The sequence below is a fragment of the Delphinapterus leucas genome, chromosome 18, assembly GCF_059928025.1.
Source record: "Delphinapterus leucas isolate spDelLeu-1000000601 "Yukka" chromosome 18, BTC_Dleu_Yukka2, whole genome shotgun sequence".
Classification (NCBI taxonomy): Eukaryota; Metazoa; Chordata; class Mammalia; order Artiodactyla; family Monodontidae; genus Delphinapterus; species Delphinapterus leucas.
This window is the reverse complement of record NC_143146.1, coordinates 8,952,998-8,976,071: the sequence shown is the minus strand read 5'-3', so window position 1 is coordinate 8,976,071 and position 23,074 is coordinate 8,952,998. Positions and strand designations below refer to the sequence as shown.

Below are 23,074 nucleotides of genomic sequence, written 5' to 3'. Positions count from 1 at the left end.
ATCCTTTGGTAACCCTATTTTTTCCTCTGGAATAGAACCAGCAAGTTCCTTTGTAGGGCCTCTTTCAGATAGGATATCAGTCGGTGCTTTAACAGTTAAAGATTCACTAAGTGATTTCCCTGTCATTGGAGATAAAATCTTTGGACTCTGTGTTTTTGTTCTTTTTGGTAGCTTCTCAAATGGAAGTGAATTCAAAATAGAGCAAGACACAGGATGCAATACACTTTGTGTGAAAAGTGTGTGTTGCTGCAGCTCCTGAGCTATGGTAAGCGATTCTGGGGTTTTTTCCCTTGCTGAATACTTACATTTTAGATCTGATTTCACAAAGCGAGGTTCCTTCATGTTAGGAGCATGGAAAGTGAGGTGCTGGGAATTCCATGGCGCTGCTTCTCCACTGAGGTCTTTGACTTCCTTCCTGACATTTGAGGCCCTGCCCTTCTCGCCCCTGGAATAGGGACACGAGGCTCTTTCTCCATCTGGCCACTGCCCTTGGTGTTGCAGCTCATGACTGAACCTCATCTTCCACGGCATGTCCGTCTCTACTTTGCTTCTGTCATGCACTTTCATGTCCAGTGAAACCTCCACGGGAGAGGAAAAGGCATTCAGGATGACAGCTGCCACAGACTGACCTTGTTTCCTCATGGTTTTGTAGTTGCATTCAAACTGCCTACCATGGCTTGGTGCACCACATTTTGTGATGCTAAATGTCTTTGAAATCAGTGTCTTCTTTGCTTTCAAAGTTACACGTTTGGGACTCATTTTATTTCTCTTGTGTGTAAGTTTTGAGTTGTTTCTTTTTGACACAGGTAAAGCAAGTGTGGATAAATCCAAAACCTGCGGAATTGCTGCTGGTAATTCTTGGGCTACTCCTTCCTTTCTCTCTGCAGTAAGATCTTCCAGTACCCCAGAGTATTTTATCTGAATTAAAAAGTCAACAATCTGTGATTTCAGGGTTTTTGGATGTAGGGCTTTTAAATAACCATTCCCAGGGATATTAAATATCTGTGAAATTGGTGCCTTCCTTGTCTTCATAATAACACATTTGGGACTCATTTTACTTTTTAAGGCTCTACATGTAAGTGTCTTTCTCTGCCTCTTAGATTCAAATAGATCAGGTGGGGAGGCATCCAAAGACCCCAGGACAGTTGCTTGTACATATTCTTTAAACTCTGCCTTTTCCTCTTTACCATGATCGTACAGGTCCCCCGTACGTCTCCCATTACTTGGGACATCACATTTCATTGTATCAATTAAAACTCGACCAATTAGTGATTCCTTTGACTTTAGAAAGGGAAGGGTTGAACTCGCTGACCACACCGTGCCATTTAGTGTCTGCTGGCTTCTCTTTGGCTCCTCTGCCTGGGTTGGATCTGGAAGGTGTGTTTGTCGTGGGACGTCTTGTTCTGTAACAAACAGAATTTTCCCATGTCCTTTGTTTCCCCATTTGTGAAGGTCAAGCTCCTTCCTCTGGCCTGAACAGAAGATGAAATGCTGGCCGTGCTGTGGAATTATCTTTAACAACATCTCCTGTTCACCTTCTTCTTCCTCTTCATCTTGAAGATTGGTTTCTTTGGTGTCACCTGGAGTAATATTACCTTCATGTGGTGATATCTCTCGCTTTACTTGTTTATAACTGAGTCTTTTTTCCCCTAACATGTTTTTTTCCCTTTCTCTCTTGCTATACCTATTAACGGCAGGTATAATAGACGTGAGGGAGTACCTGGCGTCTGCCATTTTTTCACCTTGACCCACCTCTTTCATTTTGGTTGTTGAGTTATATCCCAATTCTTTTCTATGATTTGGGCTAGCACCAGCCTTGATATTGAGCATGTTTGAAATTGATGGTTTCTTTGCTTTTAAAATTCCACATTTGGGCTTCATTAAGGTTTTCATGTCTGAATACTGTTTGAAATTTCTCTTGCTTTTGGATATAGATAAAGAAGACAGGCAGAAATCTAAAGTCACTGTCTCTTTCTTTTCAATACCATCAGCTTGTTCCTTTTGATGGTTTGCATCAGATGGAACACCACATTCTCTTTCAGAAAATATTTGTTCATCAATCTTTGCTTCTCCTGACATTGGAGGTGAAAACCTAGCATAGCTCTCTAGCTTTCTAAGTTGAAACTGATCCAATGTAGGGCATGAAGCAGAGCTTAAAATAATCTGTGCAAAATGTGTTTGTGGTTGTACCTGAATATTTATACCTCCTGGTTGTTTCGGTTCCTCATCTGATTTGACAAGGTCATGATCCTTCTTCTGATATATATTGAATATGAGGCCTTGGCAAGTCTCTGGAGCTGGTAAATCTTGTTCCCTTGCCTTCTCTGCCCCATCTTTCACACTGTTAGATAAACTACTCATATTGATAGAATCTGGGCAACATATTTTTCTTCCATTTGGCGATTTCCCTTGCACTAGCTGCATATGACTAAGTCTTGTTACCGTTTGCATATCTGTCTCCACACTTAATCCAATACTCATTTTGATGTTGGGCAAAGTAGGCACCTTGAAGTGAATGATATCCAAAAATGCATCTGCTATATTTTTATTTTGTTGTGGATTCTTCATCTTTGTTTTTAAATTGCATTGCAGTGCCTTGCTCTGCCTGCCATTAAGCATATGCAAAATTGATGGCTTTTGTTCTCTCATAGTTCTATACCTACAACTCACTGTTTTGTGCTTCCTTGCTAATTTTAATATGTTTTGCTTCCTTTTAGATTTAGAAACAAAGGGGTCAACCGAATCAGAAAACTGTGGGAAGGTCACTTGCAAATTTTCTGGTAACTCTGAATTTTTCCCCACAAAATAAGAATCTAGTTCCCTTTTAAGGTTTCCACCAGATGGTAGGCCACACTCTGTTGTAGTGTTCAAAAGTTTATCAAGTGATGAGTTCCCTGCCTCAGGAGCTGGAATCTCCAGACTTGTAGGGGCTGTTATGTCATCTTCTGGTTTGTTGATCTTCTGGAGTTCCTTAGCTTCTCGAGGACCCATCTGGAGGCCAGTCTGCAAAGCAGTTTGTGTAAAGCATGTTCGGTGCTGTATATCTTGTTCCTGTGTTAAACGGTCCAGTGCTGGGTCTGGTTTGGCAAGGTGGGTCTCTTTCCCTTGATACCTATTGATCCAGAGGTACTGGGTATGCTGCAGAGCAGTTACTAGCAATGTTTTTTGCTCCTCTTCCTGTCCGTCTTGTACTTTTTCTTCTCTGTCATAGAATGCACTACTCTTATCAAAGAAATCAACATACTGTGGTCTCCCCTCACCTGCTAGTCCCTGGAGCTTTACTTGAGCATGGCAGAAGCTGTTTGTCTCTTCTTGTAACCTGCTGTACACAGGAGAGTAAAGGGTGTTTAGAAATTCATAAACCAGCCCATTAGCTTGGTTGATCTTTTCAAACTTGGCCTTAAAGTCAGATTCCAGTTTCTCTCTATGACCTGTGATATTACATATTTGTGAAATTGATGGCTTCAATGCCTTCATGTGTACAGACTTGGACTTCACTCTACTTTCTAAGTGTGAGAATCTTACTCTATTTTTCTTCACTTTAGAATGAGATAAAACAGGCATGTGGCAAATAAAAGTCTCTGGGAAAATTGCTGGTAAATCTTTGGGTAACTCTGCCTTTGTTTCTGCAAAAGAATAAACCATTTCCCTTGTATCACTTCCATAATCTGGGACATCACTTTCTCTTGTTGTTAAAGGGTCTCCAATGAGTGATTTTTCTGATGCTGGAGGAGGCATCTCAGAATGTGCAGTGCATCTTAAATCTGTTTGTGTGGTCAGGCTTTTCTTCATATTCTCAGCATGAAATGGATCTGTTATGGCTGAGTAAACAGACTCCATCATGATCTCTGCAAATGTGATTGGTTGTTGCATTTCTTTCTTCATTTTAAGCTCTTTCTCTGGATATGCGTCCAATCTGAGGTTCCAGCAATCCTCCAGCACTGCTTCTGGTGAAGCTTCTTTGTCCCCACTCACTTCATCTTGCAATTTAGCTGCTTCTGGTGTGTCTCCAGAGTCACTTCCTTTAGTAATGGTATCTGAACACTTTTCTTCTCTTTCAACTTCTGATACCTCTTGTTTTAGCTTGGTATGACTGTGATTCTCTGCATTTAATCTGCTGTGTGTTCTAATATGAGGCAAAATAGACACGTGAGGGTCAATAACATTCAGAAGCATATCTGCCACAGTTTTATCTTGCAGTATTTGTTTAATCATGATTTTGAAATCACCTCTCAATCTTCTTCTATGATGTATTGGTGGTGTCTTTACTTTCATAATTACATGGTTGAAACGGAGTACATTTTTGGTTTCTGGTAATTTTTTTCTGATTCTCCGCCTTTTCACACTTGATAAAGGAAGCATACGCCTATGGAAGGACCCCAGGGCAACTTCAGGTAAAACTCTTTTTAAGTCTTCCTTTTCTTCTGCAATTTGATCATCCAGGGGCTTTCCGGGGCTTCCACACAATGCGACACCATGTTCTGTTGTTTCAGTTAAAACTGGCAAGCTCTCTGACACTGTAAGAGGATGCACTGGATCTGCAGTTTCCCTGCCTGTAGGTCTGTCTGTGCTTTGCTTCACCTTCTCAACTTGAAATGGATCCATTGTGGGGCATGGACCAGTCCCCACAATTGTTTCTGTAGAAAGAGTGTGTGGTTGTACCTCTAGCTCTTCATTTTGAGTTGTTCTACTTTCTGAACAGCTATGTCCTATTTCAAATTTGACGTACTTGGGCTTCTGCTTTAGTTGTAGACTGAACCTGAAACCTGGTGTTAGCTGTGGATCTGCTTCTTGTAGAGCCTGTTGTTCTTCCTCTCTGTCATGTTCCTGTGGTTTTTTAAATATACATCTCTTCTCAATGTATTCTGCACTCCATGTTTTCTTGTCATCTGGTAATTCGTCTTGCTTTACTGCTGAATGACTAAGCCCTATTCTTGATGTATCTCTCTTGGTTTTTAATCCACTCTGCGTTTCCATATGAGGTGGTTCAGAAAGGGCAGTGTGAGTGGCATCGTGAAATGCATCAGATATTCTTTCATCTTGCCTATTTTTTATGCTGCTTCTAGTGTTGCATTCAAGTTCCTCACTTTCACTTAGGTCACCATCTTCTGTAACATTAACTATTAATGGTTTCTTTTCCTTCTCAATTACACCTTCTGGACTCTCTTGAATTTCTACACCTGCTGATTGTTCACTGCTTTTATGCTTTTTGGTTCCTAGTGAAATGAGCAAGTTGACATCTGAAGACTCCAGAACAATTTCAAGAAAATCTTCTTTTTCGTGGCTATTTCCCTTTGGAAAGCACCTTTGCATTTCTGATGTACTAGTTGGTAACTTCTCTCCATTTGTAAGTAGAAGATGTGAATTCTCTGTACTTTTTAGGTCCTCCCATGTTTTCTTTCTTCTGTCTGACTCCATTTTGGGAGAGGAATCAAATTTCTGCAAAGGTGCTGATATAGCTTCTTCTAAAGGTGTCTCATGCTTTGCAATATGCAGGTCAGATGTTTTTTCACTATTTGGGGCACAAAACTCTGCAATATCGATTTCCTTTGCTTGTAAAATTGGGTCTTTAAGAGACTCTTTATTCTTCCAGTTTGTTCCTATTAATGAAGAACAAGGTGCTTTTTGTTTATAAGTATTGACCATGAAAGACTCTTCTAGCTGAGGTGGAATTTTTGGTGAAATGTTTTTTAGTTCTTTATTGTCTCTGCCATGATGCTTTTCATTTTTAGTACTCCCTGAGGTTCCTCTTTTCTCAACAGGCCCCGCATAGTTGACTTTCTCTGCGTACAGTGACTTATTTTGCTTCAGCGGAAAATGTCTACATCCTGTTAAACCTGGCATAAATTTCACTAGTCTTTTCCTGGAATACTTCCTAATATAAGGAGGAACAAGCTTGAAAGCACAAGTATGACACAACGCTATACCTGATATACCTTTTCTTTGATGTAACTCTTTCTTCTTAGTTTTATACCTGTGTCTTAACTTGCTACATTCTGAAGTGTGACATACTGTGATTTGAAATACCGGTGAAGTTGGTGTTTTCTTTGACTTTTGAGGTGGAACTTTGAGACTAAATTTACTTTTACTATGTAATGTTTTTCTTCTGTTTTTCTGCCTGGTCATGGTAGGTGAAAGAGGCACTGAGCCATATGCAGGATACTGGTTTAATTTTGAGCTAGCAATTTGTTTCTGGCCCTTTGTCTTTACACTCTTTAGTTGTGGCATCACTTTAGCAACTGAATTTGGGCTTAGAGTTAAAACTAGATGTCTGGCATTATTAAAAACATTATTTTGCCCTGGGATTGAATATTGAATCTTGTTTGAATCTTCAAACCAAACAGAATATTGGGCCTCTTCTGAGTGTTTTGTATCAGACTCTAGGTCCTTGATTGAACCTTGAGTCTCAACAGAATGTGGGACTTGGACCAAATGTTGGCTCCTGTCCCTATGTTGGGTCTGGAAGGAGCCTTGTGTGCTGCTGGTAAGTGGTTTCCTCATCAAATCTTGAGGCAGAGCAACGTATCTGGCCTTGATATCAGGCTGGCTATTGATTGATTCCTGGTTGTTAACAAGTTGTTGGGCTTGACTAGTAAACTGGGCTTCAGAAAAATCTTGATTCGGGAGAGAACTTTGTCCCGGAAAAGAATCTTGTGCTTCGGCAGAAATGTCCATTCTAACAGAATGTTGATTCTGAATCAAGGGCTCTTGAGACCTTGAGTACAGATAGGTAGTTTTACTCTCTAAAGTAGCTTTGGATGTTAAAGGAATTTTATTTCTCACATTTTCTTCCAGAAGTCTGACTTGGTCTCTAGAAAGAAATAAATGGGCAGGAGGGCGTGGTGCCACATCTAGATCTTCACTTTCTATAATGATTCTAGAAATTCTTGAAAAGTTAACGTCAGAAGAAAACATCAAATTTTTATTTTCGTTGGCTTTCATTATGGAAGATAATTTCTTAGATGAAAACTGTATTGTTTCATGCTCGTTTTCAGGACACCCTCTGCACCTTGGAAAAATTTCCTGTACTTCTGAATGAAACAGTGACAAAGACGAGCTAGTACTATCTGAAGATGGCTCATGACTTTCACTAAAGTGACGTATGCGATATTTACTTTCACTGGTACTTGCCCATGTTGGTTCATCTGGCAATGAAACTCTGTCTCCAGAGTTACCTTCATTTCCTTCAGATGTAAGTGATGAAGTAATTGTTCTTTCTGAGAAGTCATCAACGCTGAATATAAGAAAAGAGTGTGTAAATCAGTTGTCACTGAGGACCTATTTCCTACAGGAACTCTCTTTTAGATTTAAGGAAACCCAATAGAGTATATAAAAACATAGCTCAATATAGAGATAAACTGGAAAGTCATTGTCCACATTACAAAATTATTCATTACCTAGTGTCATTCACTTAATAAATCAATCCACTGACAAAGTGAAGTAAATTATTTTCATATCTAGGAGAATGAGGGATTTTTCCTCAAAAACCTGTCCAAAAGTCTACTTTTGACTGTCTATTTTGACAGTCAAAGTTGCAGGTTAAGATTATATCCTTTTAAAAGGAATATCAGTTTGTTTCTGTTCTCTGTACGAAAGTTTTGACAAGAGTAAAAATATCCTTATGGAACTTTAAGAGGTACCACAGAAGAATGTCCAATACCATAAACTATAGCTTTCTATAAATAAGTCCAGATTATTTTAACAGCTGTTTGTTTTTGATCAAGAGAAAAGCCTACATTTTAGATAGTGCTTCTCAACATACTTTTGGGTTGAAATAATGATCATGGATGTGGACTCTCCAATATCCTTTCTACCTCAAATGATTAGGCTTGGTCTAACAATGCTCAGACCAGCAGCATCAGGGTCACTTGGGAAATGATCAGAAATGCAAAATCTCAGGCCCCACCCTAGACCTACTGAATCAGACACCTGGGGATGGGGCCCAGAAATCTGAGTTTTAACAAGCTTTCCAGGTGATTCTGATGCACCTTAAGTTTTGTTTAATGGTAAGGCAGCCTAAAGTCATCAACTGAAACTCATATAAGCTAAGTCAGAAATTCTGGTAGCTGTTTGTTGAGGGAACATAGATTATCTTGTACTTTACTGGAAGAATGACCCTATTTTTAAATAATGCTTCATCATAAACAATGAAGATAATATATGAAATCATCAAAATATACCCCATCACAAAAATCATTTTTTCTAAATGCTTTTTTTTTTTTTTTTTGCGGTATGCAGGCCTCTCACTGTTGTGGCCTCTCCCGTTGCGGAGCACAGGCTCCAGACGTGCAGGCTCAGCAGCCATGTCTCACAGGCCCAGCTGCTCCGCGGCATGTGGTATCTTCCCGGACCGGGGCATGAACCCGTGTCCCCTGCATCGGCAGGCGGACTCTCAACCACTGTGCCACCAGGGAAGCCCTCTAAATGCTTTTTTATACAGGAAAATCTCATTGATTTGGATTCTGCTAATTAGAATTTGGAGTGGTTTAGGCTAAACTAGTGATTGCCTTTTTTCATAGAGAACACAAAATTATTAGGTGAATATTTAAAATATGTTAAATACTTCTTCAACTTCTCTCAACTGTTAAGAGAATTTATTAACATCTAATATACAGGCTGTATACACATCTTTGTTACCAACTGTGATGGTTAATTTTATGTGTCAACTTGACTGGGCTGAGGGATACCCAGAAAGCCAGTAAAACACTCTTTCTGAGTGTCTGTGAGGATGTTTCCGGAGGAGATGAGCATTTGAATCAGTAGACTGAGTAAAGAAGATATGCCCTCACCAACTGGGTGGGCATCATCCAATCCATTAAGGGCCTGAATAGAACAAAAAGACGGAGGAAGAGCAAACTCTCCCTCTCTCTTCTTGTTTTTGTTTTGTTTTTGGTTTTTGGTTTTTTTTGCGGTACGTGGGCCTCTCACTGTTGTGGCCTCTCCCGTTGCGGAGCACAGGCTCCGGACGGAGCCATGGCTCGTGCGCTCAGCCGCTCCGCGGCATGTGGGATCCTCCCGGACCGGGGCACGAACCCGTGTCCCCTACATCGGCAGGCGGACTCTCAACCACTGCGCCACCAGGGAAGCCCTCCCTCTCTCTTCTTGAGACGGGACATCCATCTTCATCCATCCTGCCCTGAGACATCAGGGCCCCTGGTTCTTGGGCCTTTGGACTCTGAGACTTACACCAGTGCTGCACACCCCCTCCCCGCAGGGCTTCTGCCTTGGACTGAATTATATCACTTGCTTTCTTGGTTCTCCAGCTTTCAGAGGGCACATCATGGGACTTCTCAGCCTCCATAACCATGTGACCCAATTCCTATAAATCTCCTTTTATATTTATCTATCTATCTATCTACTAATCTATATTCCATTGGTTCTATTTCTCTGGAGAACCCTGACTAATACACCTACCCATTATCTTTAGTATCATGTCACCTTTGGTAACACCGTTTGTCCTTACGACTAGAGCCAAATTGGGAGTTGCAGTAATGATCATGGATGTGGACTCTTCAACATTCATTCTACCCCAAATGATTAGGCTAAATCTAACATGGTAATTAGATTAGGAATGGGCATGAACTAATCCCAGCATAAGACAAAGATTTTTAACAACTTCTGGGAAAAGTTGCCTTGTTCCCAGGAAAGACAGAGAAAAAAATGGCCTCTTACTTCCTCTGGACAATGCTGGTCTGATTTTGAAACTCTTGTGGCCATCTTTCTGTTCACCTTAAGGTAAAACCAACATGAGGAAAAGGCAGAGGGAGAGTTACAGGACCTTAATGAAGTTGTTGAGGCACTGTATCAACCAATTTTGAAGCAAATCCTACCTCAGGATTTCCTATTATATGATTATTATAAATTCTCTTCTTGGTATGCCAGTTTGAATCATGGTTTTCTGTTACTTGAGAATTAAAATATTCTAACTGATACAGGCAGGATGCATAAGCATTCTAGGGAATCCAGGTGACCCTAACAAGTTATAGCAGTGTCCAGACATAATTAGGATAAAATTTCCTCCGGACAGGCATATTATTCACTTAGGAAAGTGAACAGTGAAAATATGAGACATATACAGAGTTAGTTTTTTGCACGTTTCAGGGAAAATATAGAAAAAAGCTGAAATGCAAGACCAATATTTCAACAATTTAATATTATGATTTTAAACATAATAAAACAATGCTAGATGTATGTTGAACCAACCTTGCATTCTTGAGGATAATCCCACTTGGTCAGAGTATATAATCCTTTTAATATGCTGCTGAACTTGGTTTGCTAGTATTTTGTTGAGGGTTCTACATCTATATTCATAAGGGATATTGGTCTGATACCTAACTTGTATACCTTATATAACTATTTGTCTTTCCTGCTCTGGAGAGCTTCCAGACCACATATTCTCCTGGGTATCCTTCTAACCCACTGGTAGCTCTTTGTCAGTCTTCTTTGCGGGTTCCTCCTCTTCCTCCTGCCCTCTTTGAAGCGCCCCAGGGCTCAGCCCCTGCTCCTCTTTTCTTCTCACAGTCCCTTTGTAATCTCACCCTCTCTGTGGCTTTTAATACGGCCTATGTGCCAAGAACCCCCAAACTCACTGTCTCTACCAGACATCTCTCCCAGACTACTTACTATCTCTATTGGATGCCCAATCAATCTAAGACTCAACAGTTGCAAAACAAAATTCCTCATCTCCCCATCAAAACCTGCTCCAGGGCTTCCCTGGTGGCGCAGTGGTTGAGAGTCCACCTGCCGATTCACGGGACACGGGTTCGTGCCCCGGTCCGGGAAGATCCCATATGCCGCAGAGCGGCTAGGCCCGTGAGCCTTGGCCGTTGAGCCTGCATGTCTGGAGCCTGTGCTCTGCAACGGGAGAGGCCACAATGGTGAGAGGCCCACATACCACAAAAACAAACAAACAAACAAACGAACAAAAACCCTGCTCCACCCACAGCTTTCATCATCTCAGTTGATGACAACTGCACCTTTCCTGCTTGCTCAGGTAAAAATCTTGGAGTCATCTTTGACTCCTTTCTCTCACATCCACACACTCCACTGATTCTACTTTTTGAAGTATATCCTAACCACTTCTTACCACCTCCACCGCTACCACCCTGGTTTAAGTTACCTTTATCTCTCACTTGGATTACTTGCAAAAACCTGCTGTCTGCTTAGACCCTTGACTCAGTATAGTCTACTCTCAACACTGCAGGCAGAATAATCCTTTAAAAATAGAAGACAGAACATATCATTCTCCCGCATAAAACCCTACAATGATCCTCTGTTGTCACTCAGAGTAAAAGCCACTGTCTTTAAGATGGCCTGCAGGGTCCAACCATGATCTGGTCACCTATTCTCTAACCTCTCTAATACTCTTCTACCATTTCTGTTTGGTTAACTCCCCATCCCTCCAAGGCTTTAGTCAAATCCCACCACATATGTTGCACCTACCTCTCTTCTCCTACTTCTGGCACCCTGATTCCTCTTACCCTACACTATCTTTTGTTTTACCATATCACATATAATTATCACTACCTCCCATATAATTTATTTATCATGTTGTCATTTACTATCAGACTCCCCTCTGTCTAAAACATAAGGTGGGAAGCAATGTCTGTTTTGTTCACCGCTGTATCTCAAGGGCCTGCAGCACATTGTAGGCCCTCAGTAATATTTGCTGAGTGCCCATTTTCACCTCTAGCTTTCTGATGGCTAACGCTTGTCCACAGCAAGCTGATCCAGACATACAACCCAACCCGTTCTTCAGGTTCAATGAAGGGGGAAAAATACACATACACAAACCACCCATACATGTGGCTAACTTCAACGAAAAGCTAGAGGCAGATATAGAAGGGAGTTAACTACAGCAATACAAGCAACTCCCACTTAACCGTTAGGTATGTCTGTGTATTTTTTAAATGTCCTTTGGCCTCTCCCCACGAGGGAATCTCAACTGGCCTTGGAAAATTTAAAAAGAACTCCCCATACTCCTAGGAAAAGACTCACAGCTCTATAGCCATGGCAACAAGTAAGTACTAGAAGTGGTTGTAAATCAGTTAAATCAATCAATGGCGTAGAGTCATAGCATAATCCTAGTCATAGTAACAAACACCAAATCTGCTTTTAAACAATTTTGTCTATCAATGGTAACTCGCTTCAGGAAATACACTTCTGAAACCAACCAGTGACAGCTTTAATCTTTGAAACTCAGGCAACTGATGGCAGACTTTCCCAGGAACACACATCTAAGGCTGAGGTCAACCCTGAAACAAACCATTTCCCAAAACTCAATGGATATAAGATCAGCAGTTTGCATGGCTCACCGAGACTCTGCCTGGCCAGCACGGCTCTCCCTGACTCCGGATACTGAGTGGTAGGCTCATCCTTTGACGTCCTTTGTGCCATTCGGTCCTGAGCCCCACATGCTTCCCCTGCTCCTCCCTGTTCTCTGCCCACCCCTCCCCTTTCTCTTCTCTCTCATCTCATAAGCAAGACAAAACCCACTCAGTCTCTGATGCAGTGCAACTTTAATCATCTTTATGCTTGAGGTTCTACCAATATTTAAGCCCTTTTACCTCAAAATAATTTAAGAGGCTCTCCCAAATATAATTCTACCCCAAAAAGGAATTCTGGTGCCAAGGTAAAATATTTTTGCTTTGTTACACATATCATTTTAACGAATCTTCATGACATTCCTAAGAGGTAATTCTTCTACCTGCTATTTTGAAAGTAAGGAAAAGGAGTGAGTTTAAGTCATTTGCTCAAGGCCATGCCATCATTTAGAGGCAGAACTATGACATACACCTAGACCTTTGTAATTCAAAATGTGTTTTTTCACTACAATGTAGTACTGCCACCATGGAAGCCATATCTCTTTCCTAACCCTTTTCCCTCAACACCATCTCCCTCAATCTCTTCTTCTCAATTACTTTTCCCTAAAGCCTATTAAAAGTATTTAATTGCGCCTAAGCAGGAATGGAATAATGGCACAGAGGGATGGGGAAACTCTCAGATTATCTTGATCCTGGTGCTAAAAGTCCTTTTCCCCCCACTTCCTCTTGTGGCTTCCTCTCTTGTCTGTCAATCCTCTGGCTTTTAGTTCCATGAGAATCTTCAATCTCAGTGCACACCTAAGCGCTGTACGCCTCAAACACCAACTCCTGGTCTGTCCAGTTGACTTCTGGATGGTCGTTTATGGTGGATGCACTTCTGAGGTGTCCTGGTTTGCTCTGGCATTCCTGTTCCCAGCCAACCCCGACTGGGATTCCAGCTCCCCGTACTTCCAGATACTGTTACTGCTTCTCAGGACACCCACTTTATAACTAGAGTTGCTAGTACTCAATATAAAAATAGAGCAACCAGGTTAAATGAATAAAGCCCCTTTACACCTGACAACTGAAAGAAATTAAAGTAATTTTCAGACGCATACTCCACACAGGTAGCTACTAGTGATCTAGCTATAACACAAAACTGTGTCACTCCTACACTTAACCACCTTCAGTGGCTACTCACTATCAGAATCAACTCCAAGCTTCTTAACAGGGTATAGAAAGTCCCCCATGATCTGACTCCTGCATATTTTTTCACCTTCATCTCCCACTACCCTCTGACTCATCCTTAGCATTCTAGCAACTCTGAAATCATAATTTATTGCACATACCCTGTTCCTTATTTCCTTGCCTCTGCTCATGGCTTATAATTGCCTTTCTTATCCTCCCAACCCACTGTCTTTTTCTGACTAATTTTCACTTATCCTTTAAAATTCAGCTCCAGTATAACCTTCTTCATGAAGCCAGCCCAACACCCCTATGCTGGCTTAGGTACCTCCTAGATGTTCTCATAGTACTCCTATCACTGTGTTACTGAACTGCAAGCAATCATCTCTAGATCTATGTCTCCTCCACAAGAGTATAAGCTTCCGGAGAACAGATACCATCTTATTAATTGTATCCCAGTATAAAACCCAGTGTCCATTGTATAGGGATATCTAATGATTGCTGAATGGACTTTGATGAAACCAATTAAGATACTGATAGCAACAAGAGTAGTGATGTCTGTATTTAATCTCTAGCACTCAGGCATCAGCATATCATATGCTGATGATATAAACTCATTTCATGTCACTCTTGCAGCACTTAGCTCAGGATCTGCTCGGTTCACAGTAGGTGCTAAATGAGTATTTTTCAACTGAATTTTCAGAACTGGTGATTATTACTTCATGTGTACTGGAGAGAGAGGATGGGGTAAGGAAGCAAGCCACTTAACCTCTCTAAGCTTTATTTTCCTCATTTGTACAAACGGTAATGAGTCTACCTACCTAAAAGGATAATTTCAATAGTACATAAAAAGCCATTTAACACAGCTTGGAACAGAGCAACCATTTAAAAAATCAGAGTTTGACTGAATTATGATGTTGAACAGCTGTCATCCTCTATACAAACGGGAAAACCCTTTTCTGTAATTCAGATGTAATTTTGAGTAGAACAAAACCAACCTGTTTCATCTAATTTCAAAATACATCACTTACCTTTCTTCTGAAGATGAATGAATTGACCAGTTACCTAGAGATAAATGGGAATAAAAAATGTCAGAGCACCAAAAGGAGCAGCTCAGGCTGAACAAGTTTTATATTAAAATATTAAATTGTAGGATACTTACCAAATTTCATGCTTTTAAGGCAACTGTCTTCTTTCTGTTTCAAGGGAGACAATAAAATATTAGAGTAATCCAAATATCAAACTTCCACAATTGTATAAGTTATTCTTATGTGTTACTTTGAAAAATCGGGGAAAAGGAAATCAAGCATTTGTTCTTACCTTGTGGGCATCTGTATTATCCTTTTCTGAAGGAAGTGCAAGCTTCTTCTGAAAGGCTGTACAAATCTTTATGAGTATTATCTCAAAGATAATTCCCAGAAATATTATAAATAAGATTGCCATCCAATTATCTTGAGAAGTCCAGGACTCTAGAAGGTCCCATAATGTCAAAAATGCATTATTTTCCAACACACCCACTTTTTTTAAGAAATAAAATTGCTTTGACATTTTTATGTTATGTGAAATAGACTGATGTCTTCATTCCAAAGTCCTCGATTGTGGATGCCCCAAAACACAAAAAGGTGGTATGCCCATCTCATAACCACATGCAATGCTCTGCCAGAAAAAAAAGGTCCAGTGCCGCCCAGTGCCTTGTCAAGTGCAGCAGTGATTGCTCTGGGTCTAAGAAAAGTGAGGTACGTGTCATAGTGGGTATTTAACTGAGCTCACATCAACTTGATTTTTTAGTAAAATAGAACACCTCATTTTATATTTCTTTTTGTTAGAGGGGTCTGTCAGCCATGTTCCTCTTCGACAATCTACTGTGATGCTGAAAACCCAAGTTAGATTATGGTAGATTTTGGAGTGGTCTCCTGGTGAATTTCCTCTTCACCCTGTTTCTGTTGATTCCAAGGAGCAGCTACTTGTGACGCTTGCTGATGTCAGAATTAGGGTGGGGCAGAGCCAGATCTAAGCACTGCTCGCCTTCCCTCAAAGTCTAGAGAGTAGTTTAGTCACAAGTATACAAAAAAGTCTGGACTATTAATGAAAATATTAATACTACCTTGGATTTAGAGCACTTTCCCTTTGAAGACGTAATGAATTAATTCTTCCTTTGTCTTCACTTATTCAAGGTCGGTTGAGGAAAGAAGTATAATTCTTTACACCAGAGTTAACTGTTCAGGCCTCTTCTGTCACATAACTTTAACTGAGTGCAAGAAGGATTTATTGAGCTCTTACTTTCCTTGAGTATTAGAGATAATGAGATCAATGACGCATCCTAGGAGTTTACACTCTCCCTACTGGACCATAGCCGACAGGTATTTATGATCTTAATTTAGTTTAACTGTGATCATGGGGTTTGTCTTTGCAAAGTATAGCTCTCCGGAATGCATGGTAGGCATTCCTTAGTTCTAGAAGAAACTTCAACAATTCCTCTGGATTTTTCTAGGGTAAGGTCCACCCTCCTCTCTGACTCCCCATCCATATACACGATCAGGGTGATTTTATTTCTGCTGGGGTTTTCTGTAATATTTAATGCAGCTGGCAAAATACTCAATTTCTCTTGCCTGATGGCAGACATTCTCTAATTCATTTAATGTTAACTATCTTAAAGGGGGTTGAGTGTTTTAACATTAAGGAACTCTCTAATTCCTTAGATCTTTTAGGGCTTGATGACACTGAATCCCTAATTAGTATACCACGAATAGCTCTTATAAGAACTGAAAAGGAACTTCTGTGTACCACTCCCGCTGATGCTTAAGTCTGCAGAGAGGTAAAGAAGAGTATCCCCATCCCCTCCAGGGCTTTGTCATTTTTGCTATTTAAGTACTTGACTACTAATAAAAGTACAATTACCTATTTTTCAGCATAGACACTTCTGTCCTTTGCACTAGAAACCTCTTCTTATGTCAATCTCAAGTGAGCAGCAAAAAAAAGTAAATGCTATGTTTATTTTTAAAAGTCACGAAGACAATAAAAAATAACAGCAGAGAAATCCCATTACTAACAGTAATATAGATACTGAAAGAAAACACCCAGAAAAAAATTCTATTTTTAAAAAATATATATCTACCAATGCCACACTCTTTGAACTATTTGGACATTGTGAACTAGGTTTTTGTTCTTTACATGTAAAGAGAAAGTCCCAGTAATAAGTGTATAAAATAGCAATATAAAACCAAGGTTATTAATATCTTAGTTCAATACAAGGATTTATTGAATAATGAATGACTAAGGCACTGAGCAAGGAACACCAAGTGCTTTATGGATACAAAGATGAGTAAAACCATTCCCTGACCCGAAGCAGTATGTAATTAGTTGTATAGAGCAAATATGTCAATAACCTCTGAAAAGGCAGAGTGTGAATAGCAACAGAGAAGATATTATGTGGCTCTGAAGGAGAGATGGCTGGAGTAATTCAAAAAAAGCTGTGAAGTGGGAAAGAGAATTTAAGGGCCTTGAAGGATGAGTATGATTTGGTAACAGACAAAGACTAACAAAGAAAAAAGTTTCAGGAAGAGAAGACAGAAAGACTTGTTCATAAACTTTGTGTATCCAGGTTAGCTGGAGTACTGTGTACAGGTTCACAGTGTGGGGGAGAGAAAATAAGGTTAAAATGTTGATAGGGCCTATCGTGGAGAGCCTTGAACTAAGGTCTTTAATCTTAATAGTCACGCTTGGAGATCCACCAAGTTTTTGAGTTAGAGGTGTCAAATGGTTTATTGAACCAAGGAGACAATAAAATAGTAAAATGAATTAGGCTACTGTAATTCATTTTACAGTATGGGGACATAATCAGACTTTGACACTGAAAACAGAGGATTTGGCAACTAAAAGGAAGCAAATGGATTCAGAAGTGGTGCAGAAAAGCTAATGGTGAAGGAGAAAGGATTTAAAGATAATCCCAAAGCTGGTTTGTCAAGGACTAGCTTCCTCAACCTAGGCATTACTGGCATTTTGGACCGGGTGCATCTTCGTAATGTCTGGTTGTCCTGTACACTGCAGGATATTAGCATATGCCTTTCTCCTACCTACGAGAGGCCAGTAGCAGCCCCACCCCAGCCGTGACAACCAAAAATGTCTCCAGACCTTGTCAAATGTCCCCTAGAGAACAAAATCACTCCCAGTTGAGAACTACTGATTTAGGTGAATGGTTGTGCCATTAATCAGGGCCTACCAGAGCCGGCGCCAGGATAGCTCTTTGACCATAATCTCAAACTTGAAGGAGCTGCACCCTTTCCCTGCAAGATGTGTCAATTCTGTGCAGAAGAGCAGATGGGACCTTTTCACAAATGTTTATTTTGGCCTTACACGTATCACTCATATCTTTCTCTAGCAGTTGTATCTTCCCTACCCATGGCTAGGTACACAGTTCTCAAATGACAAGCTACTTCATCAATCAAGAATAGTAGTTTCGGGCTTCCCTGGTGGCGCAGTGGTTGAGAGTCCGCCTGCCGATGCAGGGGACACGGTGCCCCAGTCCGGGAAGATCCCACATGCCACGGGGCGGCTGGGCCCGTAAGCCATGGCCGCTGAGCCTGCGTGTCCGGACAACGGGAGAGGCCACAACAGTGAGAGGCCCGCGAACCGCAAAAAAAAAAAAAAAAAAGTAGTTTCTCATAGATAACTCAGGGTAAAATCAACTTTAAATGACCTTCTACGACATCCCTATATTTATAGTAGTATCTTTGGTCATCCATATTATGCCTATAGTTTAATTTGAAAACTTGAATATTATAATTACATAGCTGGTTAGTAACATTTTAAATCTATTTCTTCATTGTACTTTTATATTATAGTCTGCTTTATAGTAAGTTTTCCTTTGTATTTTCCTTTTTAGTTTCACTTCTGGTTTACAGTATTAATATTTTCCATTTGATTTACACTTTAAATAGACCATTATTATATTTGTCAGCTCTGGTTAAATATTTTTTATAATATTTTGATCACTCTTGTTTTAAAAGTTAAGAATTATATACTATTTAAGTTAGGGCCTTGTTCAAGAAATTCAGTCAAAAAGTGAGTAACTATTGTACACTAAGTGACACGGAAATTTCAATTTTGAAGTTGTACATGATTTCATTCTATAATACACACAATTTAGATACCGTTATCTAGGTTTTCATTCTTTATGCACTATTTAGAAAAATTAACAATTAAAATCCATTAACTTCACCAGGGCAGGAGGAGTGAGGGACCTCAAAAATCTGCAAGCTTCCCAGGCCACCCTGGCTGTCTGAAGGGCCTAACTTTAGGACAGTAGAGAAACCAGGGAAGGGAGTTAATTTCCTACTATAGAAAACCACTGCTCACTACAAACTTATATATATATATATATATCATCAGCCTCATCACATTTTCGTGTTCTTTACAGGAAATATAGAACCTATGTTTTTAATATATAACTCAGTACCATCCAAGTCTAGTCCAAGTGATACTTGCACTTCTCAAGGCAAAATTAAGTGCCCTAACTCTGCCTAGATACAGCACAGATGTTAGTCCCACTATTTACTCCTTATTTCATTCTTCCCTTAATCAGAGAGCTTTAGACATCAAGTTCCCCCACTATACCAAACTCCAAGTGTTTACTCATCATTGCAAACCTAATGAGGCTTTGCCTATAACAGGCCTTCAGTAAACATTTAATGAATGAAAGTTGTTACTTTATTCTAAAAACAATGTTCAGAGTCCCCATATTTGAAAATGTATCTTCATCCATCCCTTGAAATTTATTAAAAGATTAGGTTAATAGATGTATACACTCTATAAAACTGACTAAATTTACTAAAGTGTTGTTTTCCTTTCATAACGATGACACTGCTCTGCAAAATTAAGAGTACTTTCTCAGTTGCGCAGCAATAAGACAAAAGTTCTGTTGTAACAAAATTCAATGTTTAATTTTTCAAAACTTAACTATATTAAAGAAAATAAATTATATTTAGACCACCTTCAATATTTGTACATCATCTTTATACAACTATAACAGTGCTTTCAAAAGACACTTTGTAAAGGGCATTAATTTCACAATTAAAATGTGTTTTAAAAATGGGAGAACATTAAAGGACATTAAATTAGTCTGAAATGTATCTCATAATGCTGAGAGGTATGTTGTTCTTTAACAAATTAACTGTATTTGTATTCAAAATAACATAGCTTGTAACTACAGACAATTATTTCTTGTCCATTTCAGTGATTTCCTGGATCCAAAACAAAATCTGTGTATTTATTTCTTTGAAAACATCATTTGTTGACCGTCCTTTCACTGCCATGGAATGACTTGCTTTCTCAATCCAGTGGATTTTATTAGGAGCTTGCATTTTCTGTGCCACTTTCTCCAACAAGTTCTAAAGGGAAAAAAGAAGAGGATACTAATGTTCTACTGGTGTTCAGTAAAGATTTCCTCTCTCCCACCGCACCTATACTGGCATCATTCACTAAATATTAAAACCTAGTCTACAGCTAACTTTTGAGGCAATGGAACGTGCAAGAAGTGGCAGTCCATGTTCTTCAGATACAGCATACAGCAACACAACAGAACAGATTAGGTATTCATTACTGATGCTAAAAAGTCATTAAGTAAACCAGAGCCAAAAAAATTCTCTTAAAAAATGTTTTCCCCAAGGAAATTATTTATATGCTCTGGGAAATACACTAAAATTTTGTAATATGTACAAGTTACTTTTTTTTCAAGAGTCAACTTTATAACAAATTGAAGAGATCTGCTTAAATGTTGAAATGATAAACCAAACGTACAGTCTAGTAATCCGAAATTCACAAGATTCAGATATTAATCCTTCATTTTCTACGTGAGAGTTAATCCATTTACCAACACTCTTTACAGGGGGATGAATATATTTTTAGGTTCTCCAAAGCAACAGGGTTAACTAAGGAAAGAAACTAGCATTAGTAAAATCAGCATGTTTTTTAAAATTATTTATTTATTTATTTATTTACTTTTGGCCACAGCATGTGGGATCTTAGTTCCCCAACCAGGGATCAAACCTGCACCCCCGGCATTGGAAGCGCAAAGTCTTAACCACTGGACCACCGGGGAAGTCCCTAAAATCAGCATCTTTTTAAAGAGACTGAATGTTGCAGGTAATATCTTGTTCCCAAGATGTTTCTTTCATTCTTTCTCTCTCATTCACACAAATATCAAGTTATAATTCACCTTTTCACACATTTCATCTGCTGAGCCTGACACAAACAGTACAGGATCTTTTATACGAAATAGATCTTCATCTCTAAGTTTATGCTGCTGCTTTGGATGGTGCAGTGGATAGGAAATACAAATGAGACCTCGAACAAAATCATCAGCATCATCTGGCTCAATATGACACATTACAGAAGCAGCTGCTCTTGAGCCCATTGAACGACCTAAAACCAATTAAAATTAAGTTCAGTTTGAAATATAAACATTCACATAAAGTAGTGGTGATGATAATGTGGCAAGTCAGATTTCATTCACTGTTCATCCATCATATTGCTTATCAATAAATATTAACTACAACAGGTGCCAATTAAAAAGCTGCAATACCCAGAGACTTGTGAATAGCTAAAAACTGATCCTAAGTCAAATCTTAAAAAAAAAAAAAAAAAGGAATTATTTTCCAAAAGAATACTTGAAGTGGTGAAGACAGTCCTTGGGAAGGAATCATTTGAGAGGGGGTGATTCAGGGATATAAATAAAAGGAGACCTCTTCAGGTTATAACACATATATATGAGGTTTAAATTAGATTTAAATATTAAAGTATCTTGGTGTTACACCAGCAAGTGACTTACCGAAACAAAACAAAAAATCCTTAAGTCTCTTCCTGTCTTTAATTTTAATTCTCAATTACCTATTCCTATATTAATATGAGTAGACTTTAGAACAAGTATTCACAAGTATTGAAAACTTACCTCCAAGGAAAACACCTGCAAGTTTGTATTCTCCTGAGGTCTTTAGGTAATTCTAGAAAAATCAACCAAAAAATTATCAATTCTTCTCCCATGAAATATTCCACTGGAAAACCAACATATATTTTCTCATCATTACTGAAATGTATGAAAATTTTTGCAAAAACAAGAAATTTCAAGGGATTCTTCTTGGAAGAGATAATCAATTCTTTGCTCTCTGGTCATGCCTTCACTGTCAAATCATAAACTGGGTAATACAGGCAAATAAGTGGAATAAAAACACTGTCTAAAACAAATTCAAGTCCTAAAATATTTTTAAAGAACAAATCGTGGAGGGAAGAAAAGCCAGTAAAAGCTTCCAACTAATACAAAATGTGATAATACTAACATCTAATTTAAAGCTCTGAAAAACTCAGTAAGCTTGAAGTAATCTGGATTAAAAGAAATTTCAGATTTGTTTTATCCAGGGATTTTATAGTTTCTAATAGAGAAATCACATATTATTTGTACATTCATAGTATACAAGGCAAAATACCTAGAACTATATATCCTAAATTTCAATATGTAAATTACATCATAAGTAGATTCTTTGGCAGTATCACGGAGAAACATTTATGATGTAAGCACTCATCCCCATGGAAACTAACTGATGGCAAAAAAGAGAAATCTGACCATTACACAGCCTTCATACACTGCTGAGTTTCTAAGAATACTCATTAAAGGATTTTTAAATTAAATCAAACGACTGCTAATAAAATGTCTTAAATTTATTATGAATTTTAAAAACAGAATTGTCGTAAGTAAATATAAAGAAATTTTCTTACCAAAACTGATTTATATGCCTTAATTCTATGTACAATATTAAGGCCTTTACAGGTAAATCTCAGGCTAAAAAAACCATGAGATGCAAGATGGGATGCCAGTGACATCAAATGAGGAAGATTCATATCTCCTGATGCTCCATGTGTAAGAATTATTCCATATGTTAAGCTCTTGTTAGGTACCAAACAAACAGCATCTAGTAATTTATTTCCAAAAGGTATTTTTAATTTAACCTGGAATTCAAGAGAATAAATGGATCAAAAATTACTTCCTTGCCTATTCAGACAAATGAATAACTATATATGTTTGTTCTGCAAGACCCATGATTCAAGTCACAGCCTCCAAATAAAAAGCAATGATATTAATAACTAATACTTAAGAAATACTTATTGTGTCAGGTACTATTATAACTGCTTTATATGTATTAAATCATTTAACATTCCTAAGAATTCTAAGAGGCAAGTACTGTTACTATCTCCATTTTATAGCTGAGAAAACTGAGGCACAGTAGCTTACATAATGTGCCCAAGGTTATATATCCAATTAGCGAGGATCCAAACTCAGGCAGTCTGCTCCAAAGTCCTCATTCTTAACCACTAATGCTATGCTGTCTCTCACAGTACAAGATGAAAATAAGAAAATTACTCTGGAGCCATATGACTACAAAAAAAAAAAAAAAAAAAGGAACCTTGAAGATGCAGAATGTATGAAAATATGTATTACCTCTGTATGACTCATTTTCACTGTTGAATAACAAACTTAAAGTGCATTACATCTGAGAAGCAAAGGACATCTCCCTGAAAAGAAGATTCTGTTGTGAAAG

General features: G+C 38.8%; 2 protein-coding genes and 1 long non-coding RNA gene across 4 annotated transcripts in view; 1 reads left to right on the top strand and 2 right to left on the bottom strand.

Annotated features, from left to right (window-relative positions):
• LRTM3 (leucine rich repeat transmembrane protein 3) overlaps window positions 1–19,135 on the bottom strand; it is a 33,841-nt gene extending 14,706 nt beyond the window's left edge. Inside the window, exons 1-4 of the mRNA XM_022576816.3 lie at window positions 14,808–19,135; window positions 14,650–14,683; window positions 14,519–14,552; window positions 1–7,234 (exon numbers count right to left, since the gene is read on the bottom strand). The exon at window positions 1–7,234 is cut by the window's left edge and continues 14,706 nt beyond it. Coding sequence (XP_022432524.3) covers window positions 1–7,234; window positions 14,519–14,552; window positions 14,650–14,683; window positions 14,808–15,035 — 7,530 coding nt within the window. The 5' untranslated portion in view covers window positions 15,036–19,135. The remainder of the gene's footprint in view (window positions 7,235–14,518; window positions 14,553–14,649; window positions 14,684–14,807) is intronic.
• The window catches only part of LOC111176413 (uncharacterized), a 21,798-nt gene continuing 1,275 nt past the window's right edge, over window positions 2,552–23,074 (top strand). The window contains exons 1-2 of the long non-coding RNA XR_002645015.3: window positions 2,552–3,090; window positions 6,996–23,074. This is a non-coding gene — a long non-coding RNA (uncharacterized LOC111176413). The remainder of the gene's footprint in view (window positions 3,091–6,995) is intronic.
• Window positions 19,451–23,074, bottom strand: part of TEX30 (testis expressed 30) — a 6,832-nt gene continuing 3,208 nt past the window's right edge. Inside the window, exons 2-6 of one of the 2 annotated variants that reach the window (XM_022576818.3) lie at window positions 22,975–23,048; window positions 22,254–22,484; window positions 21,433–21,484; window positions 20,701–20,906; window positions 19,451–19,873 (exon numbers count right to left, since the gene is read on the bottom strand). In XM_022576818.3, coding sequence (XP_022432526.1) covers window positions 19,700–19,873; window positions 20,701–20,906; window positions 21,433–21,484; window positions 22,254–22,484; window positions 22,975–22,989 — 678 coding nt within the window. In that variant the 5' untranslated portion in view covers window positions 22,990–23,048 and the 3' untranslated portion in view covers window positions 19,451–19,699. The remainder of the gene's footprint in view (window positions 19,874–20,700; window positions 20,907–21,432; window positions 21,485–22,253; window positions 22,485–22,974; window positions 23,049–23,074) is intronic. The other variant, XM_022576819.3, reaches the window with a different exon arrangement.